At 36.8% G+C, this 24,007-nt stretch overlaps 1 protein-coding gene across 1 annotated transcript in view; it reads right to left on the bottom strand.

The window, feature by feature from the left end:
• LOC130141940 (protein mono-ADP-ribosyltransferase PARP8-like) overlaps positions 1-24,007 on the bottom strand; it is a 160,127-nt gene that overhangs the window by 64,072 nt on the left and 72,048 nt on the right. Inside the window, exons 3-6 of the mRNA XM_056323237.1 lie at positions 14,186-14,223; positions 7,807-7,896; positions 6,427-6,497; positions 3,974-4,051 (exon numbers count right to left, since the gene is read on the bottom strand). Coding sequence (XP_056179212.1) covers positions 3,974-4,051; positions 6,427-6,497; positions 7,807-7,896; positions 14,186-14,223 — 277 coding nt within the window. The remainder of the gene's footprint in view (positions 1-3,973; positions 4,052-6,426; positions 6,498-7,806; positions 7,897-14,185; positions 14,224-24,007) is intronic.

The following is a 24,007-nucleotide window of genomic DNA, read 5'->3' as shown; positions in this document are numbered from 1 at the left end:
ATCTACTCATTGGCTGTATTTGACTATTCTATCTACCAATGCAATTATATCAGATCAAAAAGAAAAATAATTAAAGAACACTTTCCCATTTAAAATATTTTAGCAGAGAATGTGTAAAGAAACATGTGTTTAGACATCATCCCCATTTTTTAAAACTCTGCATGGAAAGTGGAAACAGTTATGTTAGTGCTTACACTATAAAGAAAAATTGTGAGCTGGTTTGGTTGGACTGTATGAAGTCAAGAAAATTAATATCCTCCTATATTCTACAAGGACGAAAATACCTTTTTAGGCTTATAGCAACCTATTAAAAGTCTATTACTACTTTCTCTTTAAGCAATATGCTCCTGATTGTATGAGCCTAATTCTACTTCTTTACACCAATTAGAATGGCCATGATTCCACAAAAAATCAATGAACTCCCTAGATTTGGACAGATTCAGAAATGAGAGTACGATTTGGCTTGTACCTTTGACAAATTCTGAGTGCAAAGCACAAGACTGCAATTTATCCCTTTAGACATATATACATCCTTATACAGGAATTCCCGCTGAGAATTCTTGCTGTTGCAGAATTGTATCTAACTGCAGTACTATTTCTTCCATTTGTGCATCCAAATCTGTAGGAGACCAATGCTGTGACACTTTCAGCTCTGATACCTAGAGATGTACTTTTCAATCTAATTCAATAAAATTCAATATAATTAAAATAATAATCAGCTGATCACTTTTTACATGTGAAAATTATCAAAGAATAATTTGATTAGATTTAGAATTCTTCAAATATAAGGCACAGAATTCATCAGCATAGCATGGGCATGTATTTATGAGAGATGTCAATTTTATTCATGACAAGAAGGGTATAAGCCAAGTATCCCTGCCTTGTTTAGGCAAGCATGTCAGAATAATTTCCCAAGTAGAAGAGCACAGGAAGAAAACGTTTATTATAATTTTTTTTCCACTTAAGGTAGGAGCAAACCAATCATTTTTACATGCTCATTACACAAAGATGAATTCTTTAAAGATGCATCAATAACTGCTGCCCTGCTTTCAAAGAGAGTGCAACGATCATTTGACAAATCGTAGCTGCGGCTCATCTGTCACCTTTGCTGGTTCTAAACCACATTTTTTAAGCAGTCTTCTGTATCAATAATAGTAAAATCCAAAAGGAACACTATGCAGAACACAGAACTGCTCAACATAATGCTTTCTCCAATCTATTTTCTGATGGTAAGAGGTTATGAACTCGTAAAAGGAAACAAAGCAGTGTTCTGGCAAATTTTAAGATCACAGCGTGGTATTTTCCATCCCTGAATTAGTGCCACAGACATGCTGATGTACGCAGAGGAGACTGCCAGAGTTTTGTATATCTGCATTTGCAAGTATGTCTTATAACCGAAGCACGAGAGAGAGAGAGAGAGAGAGAGAGTGCTAAAGGCAGTAGTATTACTGTTTCATTCTCCTGTTCTCTTTTGCAAATATAGGAGATAGAGATTAAAAGTAAGAATTAAAAAAGACTCTCAGAGAAAGTGAATATAAAAGCTAAAAAATCTGATAACTGCTGCGTCTGATAAGTCTGTGTTTAGAAAGTCTCAGTATTTAATCTGAGACCTAATTCAGATTGTCACACATAATGATCCCCTGAAAATCAATAGGACTTGGGCTATTGAATCACTTAGCTACTTTAAAGTATTTATCCATTAAATCCTTAGGGAGGATTACAAGCAGGTGCCTAAGAAGCAAACATAAACATTTAATTTATGACCAAAAGGTCATATCTTGTTTTCACTGCCCATCAAATGCCATTTTTCATGGTCCTTGTATCATCATCAGTTGCTCTCTTGTCTTTCCAGCTGCAACCACTTAGAAATGTTAGAATTATCCCTGACCTCCACCTTTTCAAAGTGTATTGCACACAATTACACTAGCATCTATTCCTTCTAGTTGCTAAAGTCAACATTTTTGTCCCCTTTCTCTGTGGGCACAGCACACACTTGTCTTGAAGCAGCTTACCTTACTGGTTCCCCCCATATACAGTCAACTACTTTGTTTTTCCAATACACCTGATGATCACTTAACTCTTACAATCGATTTCTTTGAAAAAGGACCATACTTTTTATCTCTCAAGGGACTTTGCTCATTATCTGATTTTCTATTTATTTCCTAAGTCCTCAATATTTTTTTAATTCTTCTTTAGAATTTTGTATTTTTGACCATGAAGTTTTAAATTATAAAAATTCCTATTTTCTCTCTTATTAAATATACTTTCTGCTATGTCTTTGGGTTATTTTGTTTGTTTGTTCTCCTTATTTTGCTTTTTGAGTATTCTATACTCGAGACATTCACAGTCATCTGGTATTTTATTTTTGTTGCTGATTTTATTGTAATTTTACTGCTCCCCCCCCCCAGTTATCATTCCTTCAATTAAATATACTAACTTAAAAAAATGACAATGCAATATAGTGTAGTTTCTACTTCAAATATAAGGCAACTAAATTCTAATTAGTATTTCCTATTACACAGATCTTTTACACCTTGCAAAATGATTTGCTGCTTTCTGTGTTCATATCGCATAGGCAGCGTTAATATTTATCCATTTGGGCACTGGCAGGCATGCCTTACTAAGTGTATTTGCGCTGGTTTAAGAAGTAAGCACTCCCAGTCCTTTGCTGCCTTTTCCTTCACCTTAAGGTTACTGCCCTTTCTGCAGAGTTGAAAAATTAATCCAGGACACACAACTCATCACTACAGGGCAAAATCAGATTTTTCCTTTCAGGCAGATTAAAATAAGACACTGGTCTTTACACTGAAGTATGTGTACATGGTCCTTCCCAGCTCTCCACAGGGCCGTAGGAGTCAGCAGCTGAAGGGAGGCATTTCCTGTAGTCATTTCTAAAGTGAATGAGTCAATGCCCCATGTCAGTTATTTTCTGACACTAAAAATACATTCTTTCAGTTCCAGTTTCAATATCACTTTTAATAGCTTTTTAGGAGCATGCTTTTTTAAGAATAAAGCACCTCAACGTGTATTTTGTGTTCCAACCCCACCACACTGTTGGCTCTGCAAGAGAAGAGGCTTGACGATGTCCAGCTCAACAGCATCCCATGCTCTCTGCACTGTCCCAACTGGCTGGCACTGCAGCCTCAGCTCTGCACGCCAAGGGCATGGATGGCTTCAGCCTCAAGGCTGAGATAGTGACAACTTTCATAAACAGCGACTGTAGCTTGTTAAAATGTTCATCAAAATAAACAGTTCTAATCAGTAAGAAATTATTCCTTTGGGGCAATAGACTAAAAAGATAAGAAAAATCTGAATAAAGAGACTAGCAGCATGAAGCGCTCTTTTGACACTGAAAAAGGAAAAGGTATTAATAAATTTTATTTCCCAATACATAAGAGAATTTAATAACTAATTCTGATAAGGGAAAAAGAAGTAAAGACACAGAGCAGTACATTAATCTAAAAATATGCAGCATTTTTCAAGGTGAATTTAACTGTAGAGCTCAGAAAAAGAATGCACTATTGCCTAGATCAAAACTGTTTTGTAATAATCTTTTTACCATTAAATTCCAATGCTCTTGACTTTACAAAATGGTGATCCTCCAGAAGGAAACAGATTGGGATACAGTCTGACTTCCCATTTGTATCAATAATGGGATATGCTTTAAAGAGTGAATATCTATTTCCTGGAAGTAAGCAACTGGCTTCTATTTTCAAACATCCTGAAGAGCACTTGTTTTTTCTATTCTTAGAGCTTTACAAATTTAAACAAACTCATATTATTTTAAATTTGATATAATTATAAAGTATAACATATTCAATACTTCTACTATAAAATACTACACATATATACACATGGCATTCTATTCTATGTTGAATAAACATAAGAAATTATCATAAATTTATAATGGAATGAACCACAGAAGCTTTGAAATATTAATTTCTTGAAACTTGTGCAAAAATATCCCCATTACCTGTCCTCCATAATAAAATTCCTCAGAATCATTATCTCCTTCAGAGTCATCTTCAACTGTGGTGTTGTGCTGTGACTCCTTAATGGAAAAGGAAAGTTAGCAATGATACAAGCAATATGTTTATCTTGCATTTATAGTTCTAATTATAACTACAGTAATTATGTTTTTACAAATAAGCTCTAAGCACCCTTTATTAAAAGATCTCAGACAAAACAAGCACTCACTAACTAGGTACATAAAAACACCTGGAATATACGTTGGAGAAATCATACTTTGGATACAGACACAGTGTGATGTTTTATGGAACTGGAGAATTCAGTAGACTATGCAGGGGTACTTCACTATCTCCTTTTGCTAAACAAAGCATAATTTACCCACCAAGAAAGGTTCTGGACCTAATTCATTTGGCATTTCAGTGACCAAAAAAAAAATAATACTTTATTCTGGTAAACCAATTCTAATAGATTAAGGAAATAATTCAAGTCTGAACATGGGATCTCTTAAGTTCCTTTATGTGAAAAACTCTGACACACTGCTGCATAATTATTATTTTTAACAGTACCAGCCTGTTGCCAGAAAAGTTCAAACTTAATTTTCTGACTTGCTCTGTTCTATGACTTTGACAATTAAGGATTAGAAAGTAATATGCTTACCCAAGTAAAACCTGCTCTAAATAGGCTTTTCCGTGAATAATTGCACTCAACTAAATAGAACTGATCATGCTACAGACTGCAACTCAGCATGAGCAGAAGTGTTATATTCTGCTTCCTACCAATGGAACCTTTACTTATAATGATGTAATTGCTTGAAGATATTAAATCTTGTTTCCCACAATCCATTTATTATTTCTAGACCCTATGCTGACAAGGATCCCATAAAGAATACTTGATAAAATCATAATTCTTCACTTTAATCTGATCATGATGTATATATTGCATACTTTTTATTTATGTCCTGCACAGAACTGTCATAATGGAATATAAATCAGATGTATGAATCAAAGATTAAAAGTTACCTCTAAGTCCCATATATTCATAACTGTCAAATATACTCTTATCACCAATTTCTATGGTCAGACATTCTAATCCCATTTCCTTACCTTTGTCTCTAAATTCCTGCTCTATTCACTGTATGTATACATAGAACAAAAATTGTATTTCAGCCAATTTCACAGCAATTTTTTAAGACAAGGAATAAAAATAATTTCTGCTTCTACTTTACTGAAAAGAAACAAAGTGACATCAGTCTTCATTGTTTTATAATAACTTTAGCTCAAGGGGAAGCCTGTGTTAAAAGAGAACTCAACTGAACAAAAATTCAACACAAAGCAAAGAGAAATTAAACTCTCACACTACAAAAGTGACAAACTCATCCTATCCTAACCAAAATGTCTAACTGTCTAGACAAATGAAATGGTCAGTCTTTTATTTAAAGGCTTTTTTCAGTACTTCCATGCCTAAGTAAGTACCTTGTTTAATTGGAAAAATAAATAAATAAAAGCTCAAACTCTTTCCCATAGAAGCTAACTGTATCTCAGGCTTTTAATCAAAAGGGTAAATTCTTACTGTGCTTGAATTTATAATGTTTACAGAGCAATGAATACAATTATGAGGCAGCCAAAGCAAAATATTTCCAATGCAACTTTTTACGTCAAATCAGGTTTCATCTACAAAAAAACCCAGCCATACCCATTATCGTATCTGAACATGCTTATCTGACTTTTCCAGGATCAAATACAGATTGGAGCCTAAAAAGCAGTAGTCAAGAAACAAGTATTCTAAACAAAGCAACCACCCTTAACAAAGGAAGTCTTTAAGTCAAGCACTTGAAATCTTGTTACAGTGCTCAATTTCTTGCTTGGGGTGGAAGCCTATGTGGTACTTTCTTTGAGCCCATAACACTGTCAACCCCTGTATACCTTACGTTAGTGCCACTTCTTTCTTGAGTTAATGTCAAAGTGATACTGGTCAGGGACCCATGCCAGAGGTACAGCACAAATACAACTGTGACTGGAAGGCTTTAATACTCCAGATGCTACTTATGGTGAATAGTGTCATGCAGAGGTCCAGAGACTCCAGTGGGACTGCTGTAGGCCACATGATGAAGCAATGAGCTAATAAATGGGGTGTGGTCCTACATGCAAGACTAGGTTAAAAGGTAATGGCATCATGATCTACTTCTCCAGGAGAGCTGTATTTTTAGGGCAGACAGGGTCTATGCCACCACTGAACAAAAGATAAAATAAACATCTCCAAGATGGGAGCATCCCTATCCCAACTAAGTGATTTGCTGGTTAATCCACATATGAAACCCAGAGAACTACACTCACCTTATAAAATGTGTAAACCTACAGTTTGGGTTAGATTTGACAGGGAATCTATGGTAAATATTCATATTTTATTATTTTGTTGTTTCTTAAAATATCTTGTTAAAAAAATCCAAGAAATACATACCTCTCCATTCTCCCTCTGTAATTTTGATTTTATGGATAAGCAATAGTTGACATCACTGGTTTTTCTTAATTCTTAAAAGAAACAGGAAAATAGGGAACACGTGAAAAATGTGAAATAATTTTGCATATGCAGACTTTAAAAACTTGGAGTAGTAGAGCAAATAAGGAACAAAAAATTACAGATAGGAAAAGCACCAAAGAGATTACAATACAACAGTCTAAAATTAAGAAGCCCCAACATCTCAGAAGACTCATATTTTTAAGTGTGAAATGAAACTCGGCTGGTCCATCTAGGGCATTTGTTTTTCTCAATCTGTAATTTACACTTCAGTGTCATTCATTAATTTTGTATACTTTATAAAAGAATAAAACAAAATCCCTCAGCAAAATTAAATCTAATAATCTATATAAAATATAGGGTTTGATCCTATTTTAAATGACAGGCTGTATTTGTCTTTAAATTACAGAAATATTTGCAAGTAAAATTTATCTTAAACTTCTAACTATAATGGCCAATTTTTGTTTGTGTACCACTCCAATGATTTCAATAAAATTATTTTTTATTTACATCAGTATAAATGAGATCAGAGACTGAAGATCATATTGGTTTTCCAGTGAAATTCAAAGTAATTCTGTGTTACACAAAGAAAGCCCTAAACTATTGTAATAAATAAAAAAAGTCTGCAAAGTCAAGTGTTCCTATCTGAAGAATTTCCAGAATTAAGACTGCTCTATGCAGTTTCTCCTGCAGCCTGAAACCATCAGGGAATTTGACTGCTAAAATCTAAAAAATCTCTATGGAGTATGCACAAATCTCGATTATATATTGTATAAATGTGTCTAGATGTCTGAAAAGCATGACCTTTCATGTATCGAATAATTTTTGAAAGTATGGAAATAATTTCAAATTAACAGGTTCCAAAAATCACCGGGAAAAAAGATATTTTTTTCTATAGTCTCATTTCGTGAAACAGCCGAATCATTTTGTTTGAAATTTCCTGAAATAATTAATTAGAGGCAATGGTAGTTATAGACTGTTTCATCCCCAGTGGTGAAGATTTAGTGAAGTTTTAAGCAAGTGAGCATGAAAACTTATAACTGGGAAGTATTAAGCACCTCTAACTGTATTCAAGGAGAATTGCTTTATCACAGACTGCAAGACATTAAAAGAATAAAATACATTCTGCCTGTACAATCATGTTGATCCCCAAAAGAAATATTTTAATTTCTTCTATTCTGAAATGTAGGACAATTTACTACAGCAAGACTGAGAAAATAGCAAACTGTACACACATCAACATATCTCCCTTTAAGTAAAGGCAACATCTTGTCTTTCCTCACAAAATATGAACTTGGTAAAACACTCGGGACATAAGATTACCTGTAGCAATTTGGTCGAAAATTACTGGAATTGGCTCTGTTGTAACTACCACATCTTCATCATTATCAGAAATGGAAACATAAGTGTTATCTACAAAAGAAAAACACCTTGCATGGTGAAGTCCAATTTTTTTTCTGCCAGCATCTTCCAATGTTGCCCATTCCACCCTTGTAACATAAGGAACCACTTCCCATTAGGGAAGCCCAGCACTACCATCTTCCTGGTGCATTTTTTTCAGCTGAGATTGCTAATGAAAAGAAAAATACCAAAAGAATGGAAGATTTGGTCCCAAATTTTATAAAAGCAAACCCCTGGAGTCTGATATCGTGGCTTTCAGGAATCACACCAAGGGCTGCTCTGAAGTGTCCCACAAGGCTTATGAGGGTTTGAGACAACCTTTTCCAAAATTAAGACTTGTTCTATGATTTTTGTCATGCCTGATACTAAAATTCAAGCTAGGTCTGGTGTGCAGAGTGAAGGCTGCATTCAGACCTAGGTGTTAACAGCCCATTATTCAAAATACCTATGCCTCATTTTGCCTAGTCATGTAAAGGATGTTTGAAGCATCTTCTAATCAGTGGACAACATTTCTTGTGCCTATATTCAGAAAAAAAAATATCTTTCCTCCCACTTAACAAAAACATTAGGTATGGATATGAATATGGAAAGTCTATTCCAAACATTCTTACAAAATGTGGAGATCACGCTGTGATTTTTTTTTTCCTTCCAGCCAAATGTTTAGTAACAATGAACAAGGGGAAGCAAATTTTTATGTAGTATCTGCAGAAGCTTATTTTGCATTAATTGCTGACCTGTCTGTGAAAGTAATAAAATTTTGTTTTCTACTGATCTGGGCTGAATTGAAATATATACTCTAGAGCAGAAAGGCTGATGTTGTGGTTTAACCCCAGTCAGGAACTAAGTACCACACAGCCGCTCACTCACTTCCCTCCCTCCCCTGGTGGGATGAGGAGGAGAACTGGGGAAAAAAAAGGTAAAATACATGTGTTGAAATAAGGACAGTTTAATAATTGAAATAAAATAAAATATTATAATAATAATAGTAATGAAAAGGGAGACAACAAAAAGAGAAAGAGAAATAAAACCCACCAAAGACAAGTGATGCACAATAAAATTACTCACTACCCGCTGACCAATGCCCAACCAGTCCCCGAGCAGCAATTGGCCCCTCCTGACCAACTCCCCCCAGTTTATATACTGAGCATGACGTTCTATGGTATGGAATATCCCTTTGGCCATTCAGGTCACCTGTCCTGGCTCTGCTCCCTCCCAGCTTCTTGTGCACCTGCTCACTAACAGAGCATGGGAAACTGAAAAGTCCTTGATTTAGAGTAAGCACTACTTAGCAACAACTAAAACATCAGTGTGTTATCAACATTGTTCTCACACCAAATCCAAACCACAGCACTGTACCAGCTACTAAGAAGAAAATCAACTCTATCCCAGCTGAAACCAGGGTAGCTGACAATTAAGTAATCACAGATAAAGAGACAAATAAGAGAACTGAAACAAGGAATTGATCTATCATAATTTTGAACACTCCATTCCCACATCAGCAAAGTGTGTAAACTCACACATAATTTTAAGCATACTGCTGCATGCTCAAAGCTTTTGACCACAGTGCTTCCAGTGCAATGTTGAAAATGCTAACATCAACTGATCAGTAAATTCAGCAATATTATTACTTGTATTATTGTGGGTTTTAGAAGTCTCTATCAAGACCAAGCCCTGATGCTGCTGCCCCTTTCTTGCACAGGTGTGCCACACTACCTTTGCAGACTAGCAGCTGCACTGCCACAGACAGACAGGCACATGAGCAGCCCACTGCCTGTGAAACAGCCTTTCTGCCACATTCACGTCTACTGAGTCTGACACTATCCCACACCTTCGCCTACTTCCACTCTTGCACTGTCCCATGAGGTAATCTGTGCTCAGCTCAACAAACATATTGCGAGCGGGCAATTGCTGCAGGAGGCTGACACCACTTTTCCCTGAGCACTGCACTCCAGTGGGCATAGCAACCTGCTCTATCTGCTCAGTTTGTGTCTGCTTGGCTACATGCTTGGCACAGGGATGTGTTTTAAAGCCACAGCATTGTGCAAATAAAATGGGGTCCCTCCAGCCATCTACCAGCATTCACTCCTCCTCCTCCCACTTTTGCCTGTCAGCAGGACAGGCTGTAAATTGTGCCTCCAAGACAGTTGCATCTCACCCCCTCCACAAACCCCTGCCTTGCCTCTATTTGCATGTTCTACCTTCCTGCCATCATTTCAGTGTCAGCCTCACCATACTGGATGGCTCTGGGTATACAACACACACTCATTCCTTTCCCAGGTTTGGGAGTGTAACTTACTGGTATAGAGTCTAATGAGCTGGAATAACCAAGGTCAACATTTACCCCTAAATATACCTAACACCATATATATGGGTGGGAGAAAGGAAATCCATGTGCTAGAACTTATTGATGTGTGAAAAAGTAGGAAAAACAGCAATATGTGCTGTTAAAGAAAATGTATTTTGAATTAAGAAATTTAAAGTGCTGAAGCTGCTAAATGGCAGAACCAGGCCTTGGCCCTTGTATAGTCCTAATCCAAGGCTGGTTTAAAACCCAGTCAAGTTAATCAGTAGGAGAATAGAGAAACAATAGATGATCAATTTGTATACACAGCTGCTCTCAAAAATGCAGGTGTTTTTAGAAAAAAATAGTATATGTGAATAGGAATTGCTTGCTCAAAGACTAAGTGTGCTTGAAGGATTGTGTGAGTTAAAGCAGTCAGAAAGAAGATCATGATCCAAGGAGGACCTTGGAACCGAGGCAGAGACTGGAACCGAATAGATGAATCAGCTGGGACAGGGTCAGGTGATGGATTCGCAGAACTGACAAGACCAAAGGAAACTTCTAAAAACTTCAGACACTGACTAATGATTTGATAAGTGTATATAAATTGTGCTGTATCCCTTTGTTCTCTGCCACTCACTGAGGTGGTGGCCCAACTCTGAGTTGTGATTAAAGCAAACCTAGTGGTACCCATGTCTATATGAATTTTTCCTTTAACAGTGCTATAAAGAATAAAAAGTTATCAAGATATACATATATGGATTTTAATTATATTTTTATGTCCACTGTTTGTCATTCTTTCTTGGCAGCTGGATAATGTACTTTTCACTGCCAAGTATTTGTTTTCCTTTTCTATTTGGCAACCATTGGGTTTTTTTTTCTTTCCTTCCATCAGTCTAATGAAACTTGAAATTAAAATACTGGGCTTGCTTTCTTCAACATCCAATTTCTAAGGCACTACACCCAGGAACACCTCTCTTTTTAAGTGGAGTCTGCCTGAACCTAGTGTAGGGATGCAACAAACCACTTGCTGCCAAACTGGTTGTCTCTCTCTGTGCTGCAATCTAACAAGGTTTAAGAAAAAGATGTTTCTGTTAACATGTGTGTAACCCACAAATCACTGGGATAAAAGACTATAGCAGTTCTACAAGTTTATGACAGCCAACATGTATCACTCAGAATGTACAATCATTAGCATAATGCTTGCTGTTGTAATGGTTCTCACAGGAGTCACAATCCACTCATATTAATGGAACTTTAATCTACTCACTGATGTTATATTCTATAACTGCTCCTTAGGAGCATTATTTTCCCCCAGTTGTGTCTATGTTATGAGAAAATGGTTACAAAGATATATTACTGGAACTGATATTACCTACCTCTAAATTTTCAGTGATATTTTCACAATTTCAGCAATGTATATATAACTTTGAGACAATATTGTCTCAACACTACTCCTATTAAGTTATTCAGTGTGCCTTTGTGAGCATATTTTTAGCTTTCACTCATAATTATGAAACATTCAAACACCTTCCATTATTGAAAGTTGTCATGTCATATTGCAATTCCCATAGGTATGATTTAACACTCTGTAATCTTTTGATGTTTTATGAAGCAATTCAGCAATAGTTACACAGTGTTATCAGTGCCAATGCAGTGACACTGCATATATAACAACAATGCATGGAGCTAGAGTATACACAGTACCCAAAGCTCTTCTTATAATATCTAAAAATTACTTGTGGTGGTATGACTTTCAGCTGAATGAACATAATTTGTATGGTAACTTAATCTCTTCTATTTTCATATATTTATTGCATACATTAGAAATTTATCTGATGATCAACTCTGACAGCCTTCTCATGATTTCCAAATTTGATCCAATGTGTATTACACACTCTTACTCTCCAAAGGATATGACTTTGATATAGGTACACACTAATGGACTTAAACCTTGATCTGTAAAGACTTAACCCATGATAAATTTAATTTGATGAGCATATCCTGCTCTGAACTCTAGCAGCTAGTAGCAATACTTGAAGATCATCTTCCAATTGAGGAGGATACCAGCACAGAGCTTCCCAGGCTTGACACCATCACACCCTGATATGTCCGTGAAACATCCCTTAAAATACATGCCAGAGAAGAGGTAGACACAGTGAGCAGTAATGTTAAGTTATAGATTTAGCACAAAGAGGAGACAAAGAATCTGGCTCACCAAGCCAAAGGAAGTATTTTTAGGATCAAAGCTGTAAAATGACAGTCATTATCCTTCTTAACACACTAAACACCTCTTCATCACAAAGCAAACATACATACTGCAAAAGCTTAAGATATGAATGAAATCAGCTCTTCCAAAGGCTTGAAGGGTTACATTTGCAATCAGTAAACATGCATAGCTGGTTTACCTCCCCCCCCCCCCAGGTTCTATCTGGCTTTAAAATATAGGGGGTGATGGCAGAGAATATTTATTAGGTTTTAGAGCCACCAAAGTCACTCAGGCTTGTAGGCCATCAGAGCATGCTGGAAACAGCATCTGTAAGGGAAGTTTGAGGTGTGCCTGTCAGAAGAGCTTGCCAGGAGATGAGATCTTATGTGCTGTGAGAGTAACTGCTGGTTCAGTGCTCCAGCTTGCCATTTAGTTTAGGGGCTCATAGACATCAAGTTCAGTGCCTTCATAATAGCTTAATCCCTGAAATTAATAAATCCATTACTGATGTCTAATAAAACAAAACATTAATAAAATATGATGTAGATTTTTTTCCCAACGATTTGTCCCTCCTTTCATTGTCAGGTCAATGGAGTAATCATTGAGTCACTGATTTATCACTGGTATGACTGTGTATTTTATGAATCTCAGTTTTTCTGCTTACTACATGTTGAATAGATTATTATTAGTAGTAGCTTTTCCTCCAGTTTTTACTGGTGAAAAAAAATATCTCTCACAAAGGTTGTGAGCATTCTTTCACATAATCCATTGTATTTAGCATCACTGCTGATACTGATTTCTCTCTGCATCTGCTTCAAACACTCTGGTGTTTTGAACAGGCATAGTCTACTGCTTATCAGTGAAGATCAAAGCCTCACTTCTTTAGAGATTCTAAAAGAAACAAGAAATATTTATTTTAGAAATATAACAGAGATGTTACAGATAATGATAAAAAAAGGCCAGAGGGTTTCATATAATTCACAGTACTTAGACTATTAAATACTCCCAGGTGCAAAAATACAGAATGTGGTGCAATCCAACAGTACTACCATGTACCTTTACTTGCACAGTGCCTGTCTGCCCTCACCCTTGCTTCCCTCTCCTGCTTCTGCTGATCTCTGTGCCACCTGAAGTATCTATGCAGTCTCTTTGTAAAGGAAATCAGGGAAACAAGCTAGTAGAAAACTAGCTTTTGCTCTTTCCTGGTTGTCTTTCATATGGATAATTCCCCTTGTCTGGGTTGGCCACACAGTAACACAAATAAATATTTTTGACAACCCAGCTCAGGGTATGACAGGGAGGCAGGACTGAACAGCTTTGCAAGCTTATGTTACCAAATACATACCCATACACAAACCCTTGGCTGCAACAGACCCTGAGAAGCATCAATGCACAGTCCACAGGCTTAACTTTAAGAATGTGAATGTGAGTAGTCTCATTAAGGTCTAACACAGAAGTGCTTTGCTGGCCCCATGCCAGACTGTGCAGCCTCTTGAAAGATCAAGCTTTATCTACCATGCCAAAGAGGAGTTGGGCAGTTTCTCACTCCTGTCACTGTTGGCTCCAGACACAGAAAGCATCACAAGCTCCAGTCTCTGTAAGCTTGTGAACCAGGTTTTCTCACCCTGACCTAGTTGATAAATGACACCTGAAAAGGAGAAATGACTCTGAAAATAATCTAACTAATGGAAAATTATTAGCATAAGGGTGCACTTGGAAGACATTAACACCCTTTCAGATATTTTCAGCTGAATATTGCAAATTGCAGTATCATGCATACAAGCGTCACAGACAAGAACGTTGCACTGTACCTGGGTAATCCTCAGAGACATGCACTGAATAGGATACACTGTAAAAAGAAAAAAAAAAAAGAAACAACAGAATTAATAACAACAACATTAACTGCTGGCATAAGATTCTTTTCTTGCTCCTGTATTATTTTATGTTTATTTATAGGTTCCTGACAGTTTCCAGGACAGAAGGCAACAGCTATTTTGATGGCTTTTGAAGCGTGCAGCTAAAAAAAGTATCATGCCCATTTTGAAAGCTTACTTTGCTAAATTGGCACATCCCTATATCAACCTTCATAAAAAGAATATCAATACTGCATTATATTCACTTTAGAGTAATATTTCACAATGTCTGTACTTAGTCCTATTAAAAAAAAAAAAAAAGTTGCTCTTTGAACACCAAAACTAGAAAAGCCCAGTTTTCTCTGCATCTGTTTCTGGGGTTTACTCAAGGCTCAGTAGTACTTCTGTATGTTCCTGTTAGTCTCAGCAAAGGCTCTGTATGGTTTGGACTCCTTCCCCTCATCAAACCCCCATATTTATAACAGTTGTGGCAAGCTTATTTGATACCTCTACCTCTCTGTCAAACTGAGTTCAAATCAAATTTGAAAGAGCCACAGTCAAACTGAAGGGTAGCTTCACTACATGGATTACCCGAATCTGTTTCACCAGAAAATGAACATACATACTGTGTCAGTCCTCCAGCTCAGTCCACATGTGCTTTCACTGTCACCCAGTGAGATGTTCACTAAACTCACTGCTGAGAGCAGGACAAATGGGCATGATGGTCTGCTCAGTTATATAAGTACCCACCGAGTCCCTTTGATTTTTTTTAAGGTTAATGTGTGTCTTCATTTTGAATTAAAAACATTCAACTATGCAGCATGCTGAAAGCTTTCTGTTGTATAATTTATGTTCTTTCCACTTCTAAAACCTAAAAATTGCATGTGTCAAGCTACACATTTAAATAATACATGATGTGTGTTCATGTCTGTAGTGAGTTAAGCAGACAAAGGCAGGATAAATAAATTTGGTGTATGTATTCTACATTGCTGAAAATCGATTCAGTGGATCTTTCTAAATTACATGAATATAACTTCCATGTAGACTATAAAATAAAACCACAGGTGATTTTTTTCTTTTTCTCTCTCAAGGACTTCTGTTAAATGAGGTCTACTTTCATAATCCAATAACTGGAAGAGGCAATCAATATGAAAAAGTAGGTCCCATACTTTCTTCTGTAAGTCAGTTGATTACTGCACCTGTTTTTACACACAATCTATTCTAGCACAATTAATTTTATGTACTGTTTGACTAAGAAGCAAAGATGCCTTTTTCTTCAACAGCTGCAAACATTCACATAGATTGAAGCAGTGTTTATTACAGCTGACAATGGATTTAGCCACACAACTCTTGATAGCCTCAGTCAAACCAGAATTAAATCCCATCACTGTGTAAATTCAACATTTTGTGATTTTTCTCTTTTAGTTATTTTTCAGACATTTGGAATAGGCATCATCTATATCCTCTCATCTTGGAGTATTTGCCCTAAAGACTGGGGTATTTAAATCTAATTAATCTGTAATGGCATAAAATATCACTATTTTAAATAGGGAAATATTCCAAAATAAGGAATATGTTATAGCTCAGTGCAGTCATGTGTGGAGAATTTTCTCCTGTGGTACAAAAAAAAACCCACCAAAAAAGCCCCCAAGAAGTTATCTAAGGGCCCCTTCTTACCAAAAACTATCTTCTAGACACTGTGTTTGTAACCATTTCTTCCTTCTACTACCAAAAGAAGTACTTGAGTCTTACTCTTTCAGACTGACTGCTTGCCACACCTCTTTGCTGCCTCCAGAATTGATGTGTATAGGTTTGTTTGACTATTGTTATATAGGATTATCTTCAAGTGTGGACTTTATTCTAAGAAAATAAAACCTTTCTAGAACTCAGGAATTATTCCATGTTCAAATTTTAAAACTATCTCAATCCAATTTAAAAGCTGCAGCAAAGCAGGGAAATTCCACATACATATTAAAAAAAAGTTCTTCATATTGAGGACAGAAACAGGGGCTACAGAACTTACAGAATTTCTATCAGTGAAGATATTCAAAACTCAACTGGATAAGGCCCTCAGCAACATAATCTAACTTTGAAGCTAGACTTAAGTTCGAAGTTGGTTCTGCTTTGAGTGGGGGAGTAGACCAAGTAGTCTGCACAGGTCATCCCCTCCACATAATTACTCTATGTTCCTATGTGCAGAAACCCTATGAAAGTGTGTTTCTCTTCCTTCTTCTTCATTATGTGGTATCTGTGACAGCACCAGTTGTGGCGACATTGAATGGAAATTAATGAGAAAAATATATACTGTAGATCTTGTGAGATGGAACTAAAATGAAAAGGTTTATGAAGATGCAGGTTAGAAATAGTGTCAAACCAGATCTTGTAATGACTGCAAGCAAATTCAGGATCTGATCCAAAGCCCACTAAATCCAGTAGTGGTCTCAGTACTAATATGAACATTAACAGAGGGGAAAGGAAAGATAAAAATTATATAAAGTAAAATTATTCTGTGATCCCAGTAATAAAAAGTCTCCTTACAGAAAAAATTTTGCCACCAAAATCTGATGCCACCTCCATCTGAAAAGCATTAATAGTAAATCTATCTGCCAAACCAAAATCAAATGGTAATATGTTGGAAATAATAATAATGGAATCTGATAAGCCTATGCTGCCACTTCAGAGGAAAGCATTTAAAGGAGATGTGAACCAAAGATTAAAAAACAAAATGCCTGAAAATGGGATATTTACTTCCAATTAAAATAAACCATTTGTTTTTATTAGAAACACTACTTATTATGCTGGATGTGTTTAACCCTTTACACTATTACACCCCCACCCCCCCAAAAAAAAGGAATGTCTAATTGTCTTCTTTCTATCTAAATTCACATCTTCAGTACATGTTGGGATCTCTGTGCTGTCCTCTCTTAAGTGTCACCAGATCAGTGTACTCTGAAAAGTATTAGTGAAGTATTATGCCAAAGAAAGTTCTCATGGGAACAGTCTTTTAGATAGGCCATTCCTCTCATACATATTTAAACTCATATTTGGGGAGAATAAACAGATTGTTTGAGCCCCCTGAGAGAGACGGTGGTGCTTTATACTTGGGCTTGTAATCATGTTAGTTATGTGCAGGCTATGGAAGTAAAAAGCTGAAATAAAACTACTGAACAGAATAAAACTTGGGTTTGTGTCCCAGCTTGCCATTGTGATTGTCACATATGATCGCGTTTTGGCACATTTTTCTGCACTCAGGATAAACTGCTTCCTAATGATCGTGCACCTGATTTGTCAGAAAGCAAGATATACCAGGCTAACAAAGGTCTCTTAAGAGGTTCCAGTCATGCAGCCACACAAGCATTTTCCTGCTGACTTCAATGAGATTTAGAGCCAAGACAGAAACACAGGACTGTGATGGCATACAACACCTTCAAAAAGCACAGACTTCAGTGAAGATGCAGATGTTCAACACCTCTCAGTGTTAAAACCTCTCAGAGCCAAATCAAGCCTTTACTGAAGCATCTTTCTTGTTTAAGTACTCAAAAATGCAACTGGAATTAATTTAGGCCTGGCCTCCACATAGAAGTACAACATGATTATTCCAGTGAAGGATGTGATTTTTCCTTCTGGCAATGCAGTTCCTCTGTACAATCCTATTGCAGTTACATTGCTATAAATACAGCTTATATCACTATAATTTATTTCCATTCCCATAAACAGATTCTAACCAGCCAACATCATCCTTGTTCGTTCAGTTATATTGCTTTAGCTACATAAACATAGTTAAACTCTTTGGTGTAAATAAAGCCTCAATGATCATGTTATTTGTTTTATTCAGCTTAGGCCCTCTGCAGAAGGCATCCTACAGTACATACATTTCTCAACCCTTAAGCTCAGAACAAGCTCCATACTATAAATGGCCTTGTAAAATTTTTGTGATTTAACAAACAATAAAGCATCACAGGAGAAACTAGTGAGACTTGTCATGTCTCATTGTTTATGAGTTTTTAATGTAAACTTTGTATTGTTTGAAATAATATTTATGTGTAGAGCCCCAGCCTCAGCTTAGTATGGTGGGTTGACCTTGGCTGGACATCAGGTGCCCACCAAGCTGCTCTATCATTCCCCCTCTTCAACTGGACAGGGGAAAGAAAATACGATGAAAGGCTCATGGGTCAAGATAAGGACAGGGAGATCACTCAGCAATTACCATCACAGGCAAAACAGACTCAAATTGGGGAAATTAATTTAATTTATTACCAATCAAATCAGAGTAGGTTAATGAGAAATAAAAACAAATCTTAAAACAACTTCCCCCCATCCCTCCCTTCTTCCCGGGTTCAACTTCACTCCTGATTTCTCTACCTTCTCTCCTCGAGCAGCACAGAGGGATGGGGAATGGGGGCTGGGTTCAGTTCATAACGCTTTGTCTCTGCCGCTCCTTCCTCCTCACACTCATCCCCTGCTCCAGCGTGGAGTCTCACCAACGGGAGATAGTCCTACACAAACATCTCCAATGTGAGTCCTTCCCATGGGCTACAGTTCTTTGTGAACTGCTCCATCCTGGGTCCCTTCCACAGGGTGCAGTCCTTCAGGAACAGACTGCTCCAGCGTGGGTCCCCCACAGGGTCACAAGTCCTGCCAGCAAACCTGATCCAGCATGGGGTCCTCTCTCCGTGGGGCCACAAGTCCTGCCAGGACCCTGCTCCAGCACAGGCTCTCCATAGGGTCACAGCCTCCTTCAGGTGCATCCACCTGCTCTGGCATGGGGTCCTCCACAGGTTACAGGTGGATATCTGCTCCGCTGTTAACTTCCATGGGCTGCAAGGGGACAGCCTGCCTCCCCATGATCTTTTCCACAGGCTGCAGGGAAATCTCTGCTCTGGCACCTGAAGCACCTCCTCCCCCTCCTTCTTCACTGACCTTAGTATCTGCAGTTGTTGCTCTCACATAGTCTCACTCCTCTCTTCCAGATGCTGTCCTGCAGCAGTTCTTCCCCCCCCCCCTTCTTAAATATGTTATCACAGAGGCGCTACCACCATCACTGATTGGCTCCACTTTGGCCAGCGGTGGGTCCGTCTTGGAGCCAGCTGGCACTGACTCCATTGGACATGGTGGCAGCTTCTGGCATCTTCTAACAGAAGCCAACCCTGTAGTCCCTCTGCTACCAAAACCTTGCCACGAAAACCCAATACACATAGCAACAATTCTATTCACAGGGCATTTCTTGCAAGCTTTTTCTAATGTGTTTTAACCATTTATGTTCCTTCTTCAGAGAGATTATCCTACAAAGGTCTATCTGCTTTTGGGAACTAATTCTTAAAGTAGATGGGGATCCACAACATAATTGCTACTTTTCAGATTAATCTGTCCCATTTTGATATAGAACAAGCAGATTCACCTGCATTTAACATTGCTCTAATTTCTCAAAGCTAGTTAAAAATGAATCCAGAAACCAAACTGATTATATTACCAAGCAAAATATTACCCCAAAATGTAAGCTCTTGGGAAAAGGAAAAAAAATCCATGAAAACTGAAAAAGGCAGCAAAACTAAGGTTACTGCAATATAGCATGTTCATAAAAAGGAAAAGTACCAGCTTCATCTCTTTACATCAATTTTTAAGATTGTTTTCTGTGCCTTGGACTGCAGTTTTTACCCATCACAGTATAAACCCCAGAATCAGACATGCATCTTGAAGCTACAACAGTGACATGGAGCTGGAGTGTATGATGTATCTTCCCATCAAATTCACGTTATCTCAACTCTGCTACTTGCAATTCCTCTTTAGAAAAGAAATCCTTTAAATCAAATATCGAGCTGTTTTGCACAGCAGGAAAGCATGAAGTATCTGGCACAAGTCTAAGATTTATGTCTATGGAATGCCTATGACAATTCAGCCAGCTCTGTCCCATGGCAACAGCTGACTTCCTGCCTTATTAAGTGTGGAAATTGTGATCTAGTTTCTATTCCAGTTTTAGCTGCCTCTATTAGAGCCAGAGTTCCATGTGCTAATGTTGTAGCTCACAAACTTGCTGAAGAAACAAGATTTTTTGTCATGTGGAATCTTATGATAGACATGCCAATCTATAACAAGAGATAAGAAGACAGTAAATAAGACTTTCTTAATGCATCTGGAGGTACAGAATTCAGAAGATATTATTTTTTGTTTACAATATCCAAAATCATAGATCTAACTCATCAATGAAGTAATGCTATTAAAGGATGCATGAAGCCCTATAACTGAAGAAAAAATACTAAGACTAAGCAAAGCAAGCTATGGACAAATATGTAAGATTAAATGCTACTGTCGTATTGATTATATGTCAGGGGCAACTTCTGAACAAGTTGGTGAGCTAAATAAAAGATTAGTGAAATCTTGATAAGAAAAATAAAATTATATGTTGAGCCAAAGGGCCTTTTAAATGATCTGTATAATATTTTTGAAAGCACAGCATGATATAGACCTGATGTTTTTACTCTCTTCTAGATGAGACAATAAGAAGGAATAAGAACAAGGTCCAATTGAACAGAAGCAACTGAAATTGTATTCTTTTACCAATTTCTATCTATAAATTCTCAAAATTACTACTCACCTTTAGTATCTACACATAACATGTAACAGGAGAACATTTCATGAATGTCCACTAATTGTACAGCAAATATTTCCACTTCCATCTTCACTCCTTTGTTTCCTTATCTTTGAAAATGCTTCCAAATCTTTCAATGGATTTCAGTTACTTTCATACCCATTAGCCTCCTCTTCTACTTCAACAAGACTATAATTTGATCCTGAAGCCAGACCCTTCCTACTATTTTACTTTTGACCAGCCTTTTTCCTCAAATGAAAGAAAATTGTTCCCAAAAGTATTCCACCACAAACACAGACACTCTCTTCTCTAGTAACTGGTCTGAGATTGTTTGAAACCTAATAGCTTGGCAATAAACCACATCACAAATACAGGGTGGAAATTATGGTTTTCAGATGTACTGTGGGATTCCATCCAAACAAAACTTAACAAAACTTTCAAATTGCATTCCTAAAATGTCTGACCTTTGAACAAGTGTCTTGAGAACTGGTAGGAGATGAAGGCATTTAGGTATTGGCCAGCTGAAAAACTAGGTAGGCTATTTACACAAAAAAAATTGGAATACTTAACAAGAAACAAAATTCATTAATCTTTTTCCTTTTTTTGTAGTTGACCTTATTTGAATTAGGAAATTTTCTGAAGAGAATTCCAATTCAAAAACACACTGCAAAAGGCTTCAAAATCAAGTCTGTCTTCCAATTTGTACAAAGATGACAACCATGCAAGTAATAGCAGATGAGACCCAGCAGCCATAAGCAGCAATTTTCTATGGCAAAAAGATCTGTTCTGCTTAATGGACACTGCCAAAAGACAAACCTTCCAAAATCGCATTCTGGAGACAACCATTTTGTTTCATTTGAAAAGAGGGGGGGGGGAAAAATCCCCAAACCGCTATAAAAGCAATTGAAAAATAAGCAAAAATTACTACTATGTTACTTACAGTTAGGCCAGAGAAATTTAATGCAAATTCTCCTTTTGGTGCTTAATTATCACAACCGTGAGTGAATGATAAATGTTATTTGACAAGTAATGAACAAGTGAATTAGCAAAATATTTCATCACTTGGTATGTACAACTACTGTGCTATTAAACATTTCATTACCTTTCTATGAAAAAAGAATGCAGTCATGCTACATGAAAAACAATCCTGCTTTTCCACTCCGGAGTTTTTGAAAAAAATCCATCCCACTCAGCACACATCAGTTAAGGAAGCACTCCGCTGAAGCCCATTTTCAGAAATATACATAAAACTATGGCAGCATTCTGAATTATCTTATTAGGTAAATTATTTCATTAACTATTTCTACTATTCACTTCATAATGTCTTTATTAAAAAATATAGGAGACTTTTAAAACGTATTTATAAATGTATATTTATAATAATACAACACACATTTTTAATGTATTGCAAATCACATTCTTGAGTGAAATAAATACTATTAGCAAATACAAGTGTAAAGATCAGTAAGTACTGTATTCCATTCATTCATGATTATGATTCTATGATACCTTTACAATACAGTCCCAGTAATGTGACAAAAATATAAACAGAACTGGAAAAAGTTCCAGTTGCAAAAAACACTAACCACAAAGTGATGTTCATCTGCCCTGGTTTTGGCTGAGATAGAGCTGATTTTCTTCTTAGTAGCTGGTACAGTGCTGTGGTTTGGATTTGGTGTGAGAACAATGTTGATAACACACTGATGTTTTAGTTGTTGCTAAGTAGTGCTTACTCTAAATCAAGGACTTTTCAGTTTCCCATGCTCTGTTAGTGAGCAGGTGCACAAGAAGCTGGGAGGGAGCAGAGCCAGGACAGGTGACCTGAATGGCCAAAGGGATATTCCATACCATAGAACGTCATGCTCAGTATATAAACTGGGGGGAGTTGGTCAGGAGGGGCCAATTGCTGCTCGGGGACTGGTTGGGCATTGGTCAGCGGGTAGTGAGTAATTTTATTGTGCATCACTTGTCTTTGGTGGGTTTTTTTCCATTGGGTTTAATTCCTCTCTCTCTCCCCTTTTCATTACAACTGTTGTTGTTACTAATTATTTTTATTATATTTTACCTTATTTCAATTATTAAATTGTCTTTATTTCAACCCATGGGTTTAACCTTTTCCAATTCTCCTCACCATCCCATGGGGGGGTGGGGGAAGCGAGTGAGCAGCTGTGTGGTACTTAGTTGCCAGCTGGGGTTAAACCACGACAGCATCTCCAAACACACAGACAAACAGTACTTAGAATCACACAAGTTAGAAATACAGAAGATAGCACATGACATGACATAGTTCTGAAAATAAAAGTTTGCATAAGGCTTTTTAAAATACAAATAAATATACAGGCTTTTTGCTCTTTCACACAATGAAATAACTATTGAAGCAGAGGACTTGTGCTTTTTTTTAAACATTGAAATAAAACCTGATGTATTTAAACAAAATAACAATTATTGAAAACAACCTTATTAACTTCTGGAAATGAGAATTAGATGTCTCCACAAATAAGACAAAAATTAAAAGGAAGTGGACCTAAGTTTTCATGCACATACTAGCACAGCTATAGAAAAAGTAACTGTTAATCAAGGGCAGCAAGAATATTCTCACCATATAAAAATTTGTTTTCTTTTCTGTTACAGAATTTAGAACTTGAATTAAACCCCACTGAAATCCAAGGGAGTCTTTAATACTTGACAAAGAATATTACAGACAAGTTGCACAGAAAATAAAAGACTTCTGTCCCCTGCCATGCTTCTAGTATTTCTAAAAACAAGTACTTAATCACTTTGCTAAAAATTTCAAGATGTATTCCAAAATGGTGCAAATTCTGGTCAGCAATTTTTTTTCTTTTTCTTTTTTTTTTTTAATATTTGCAGCTTGCTATACAATTGGCCTGTGAAACATTTCACATCTGTGCTATTTTCTGGGTTCCTGATTAAAACTAGGTTCATGAATTTCTAAAAGGCTTTTTAAGTACCCTTTTAAATGTTTTGAATGTGCATGTCTGCATCTCAGCAATTTGTTTTCAGATATATGGGCCACCTTAAATGTCTTTCTGAAACACATTAGTTCAATGAATTCCTGTATCCCCTGTGATCAAGTAACTGATGACCCAGCATCAGTCACAGCTAAGTTTGCTGCTAGATAGAACCAGATGCTTGTAAAGAACTGAAATTTGTCCATACACTCTTTCTTCCTGTCC

This window comes from Falco biarmicus, chromosome W (genome assembly GCF_023638135.1).
Source record: "Falco biarmicus isolate bFalBia1 chromosome W, bFalBia1.pri, whole genome shotgun sequence".
In the NCBI taxonomy this organism is placed as follows: Eukaryota; Metazoa; Chordata; class Aves; order Falconiformes; family Falconidae; genus Falco; species Falco biarmicus.
The sequence above is the reverse complement of the archived record's forward strand: the minus strand, read 5'-3'. Positions and strand labels throughout refer to the sequence as shown.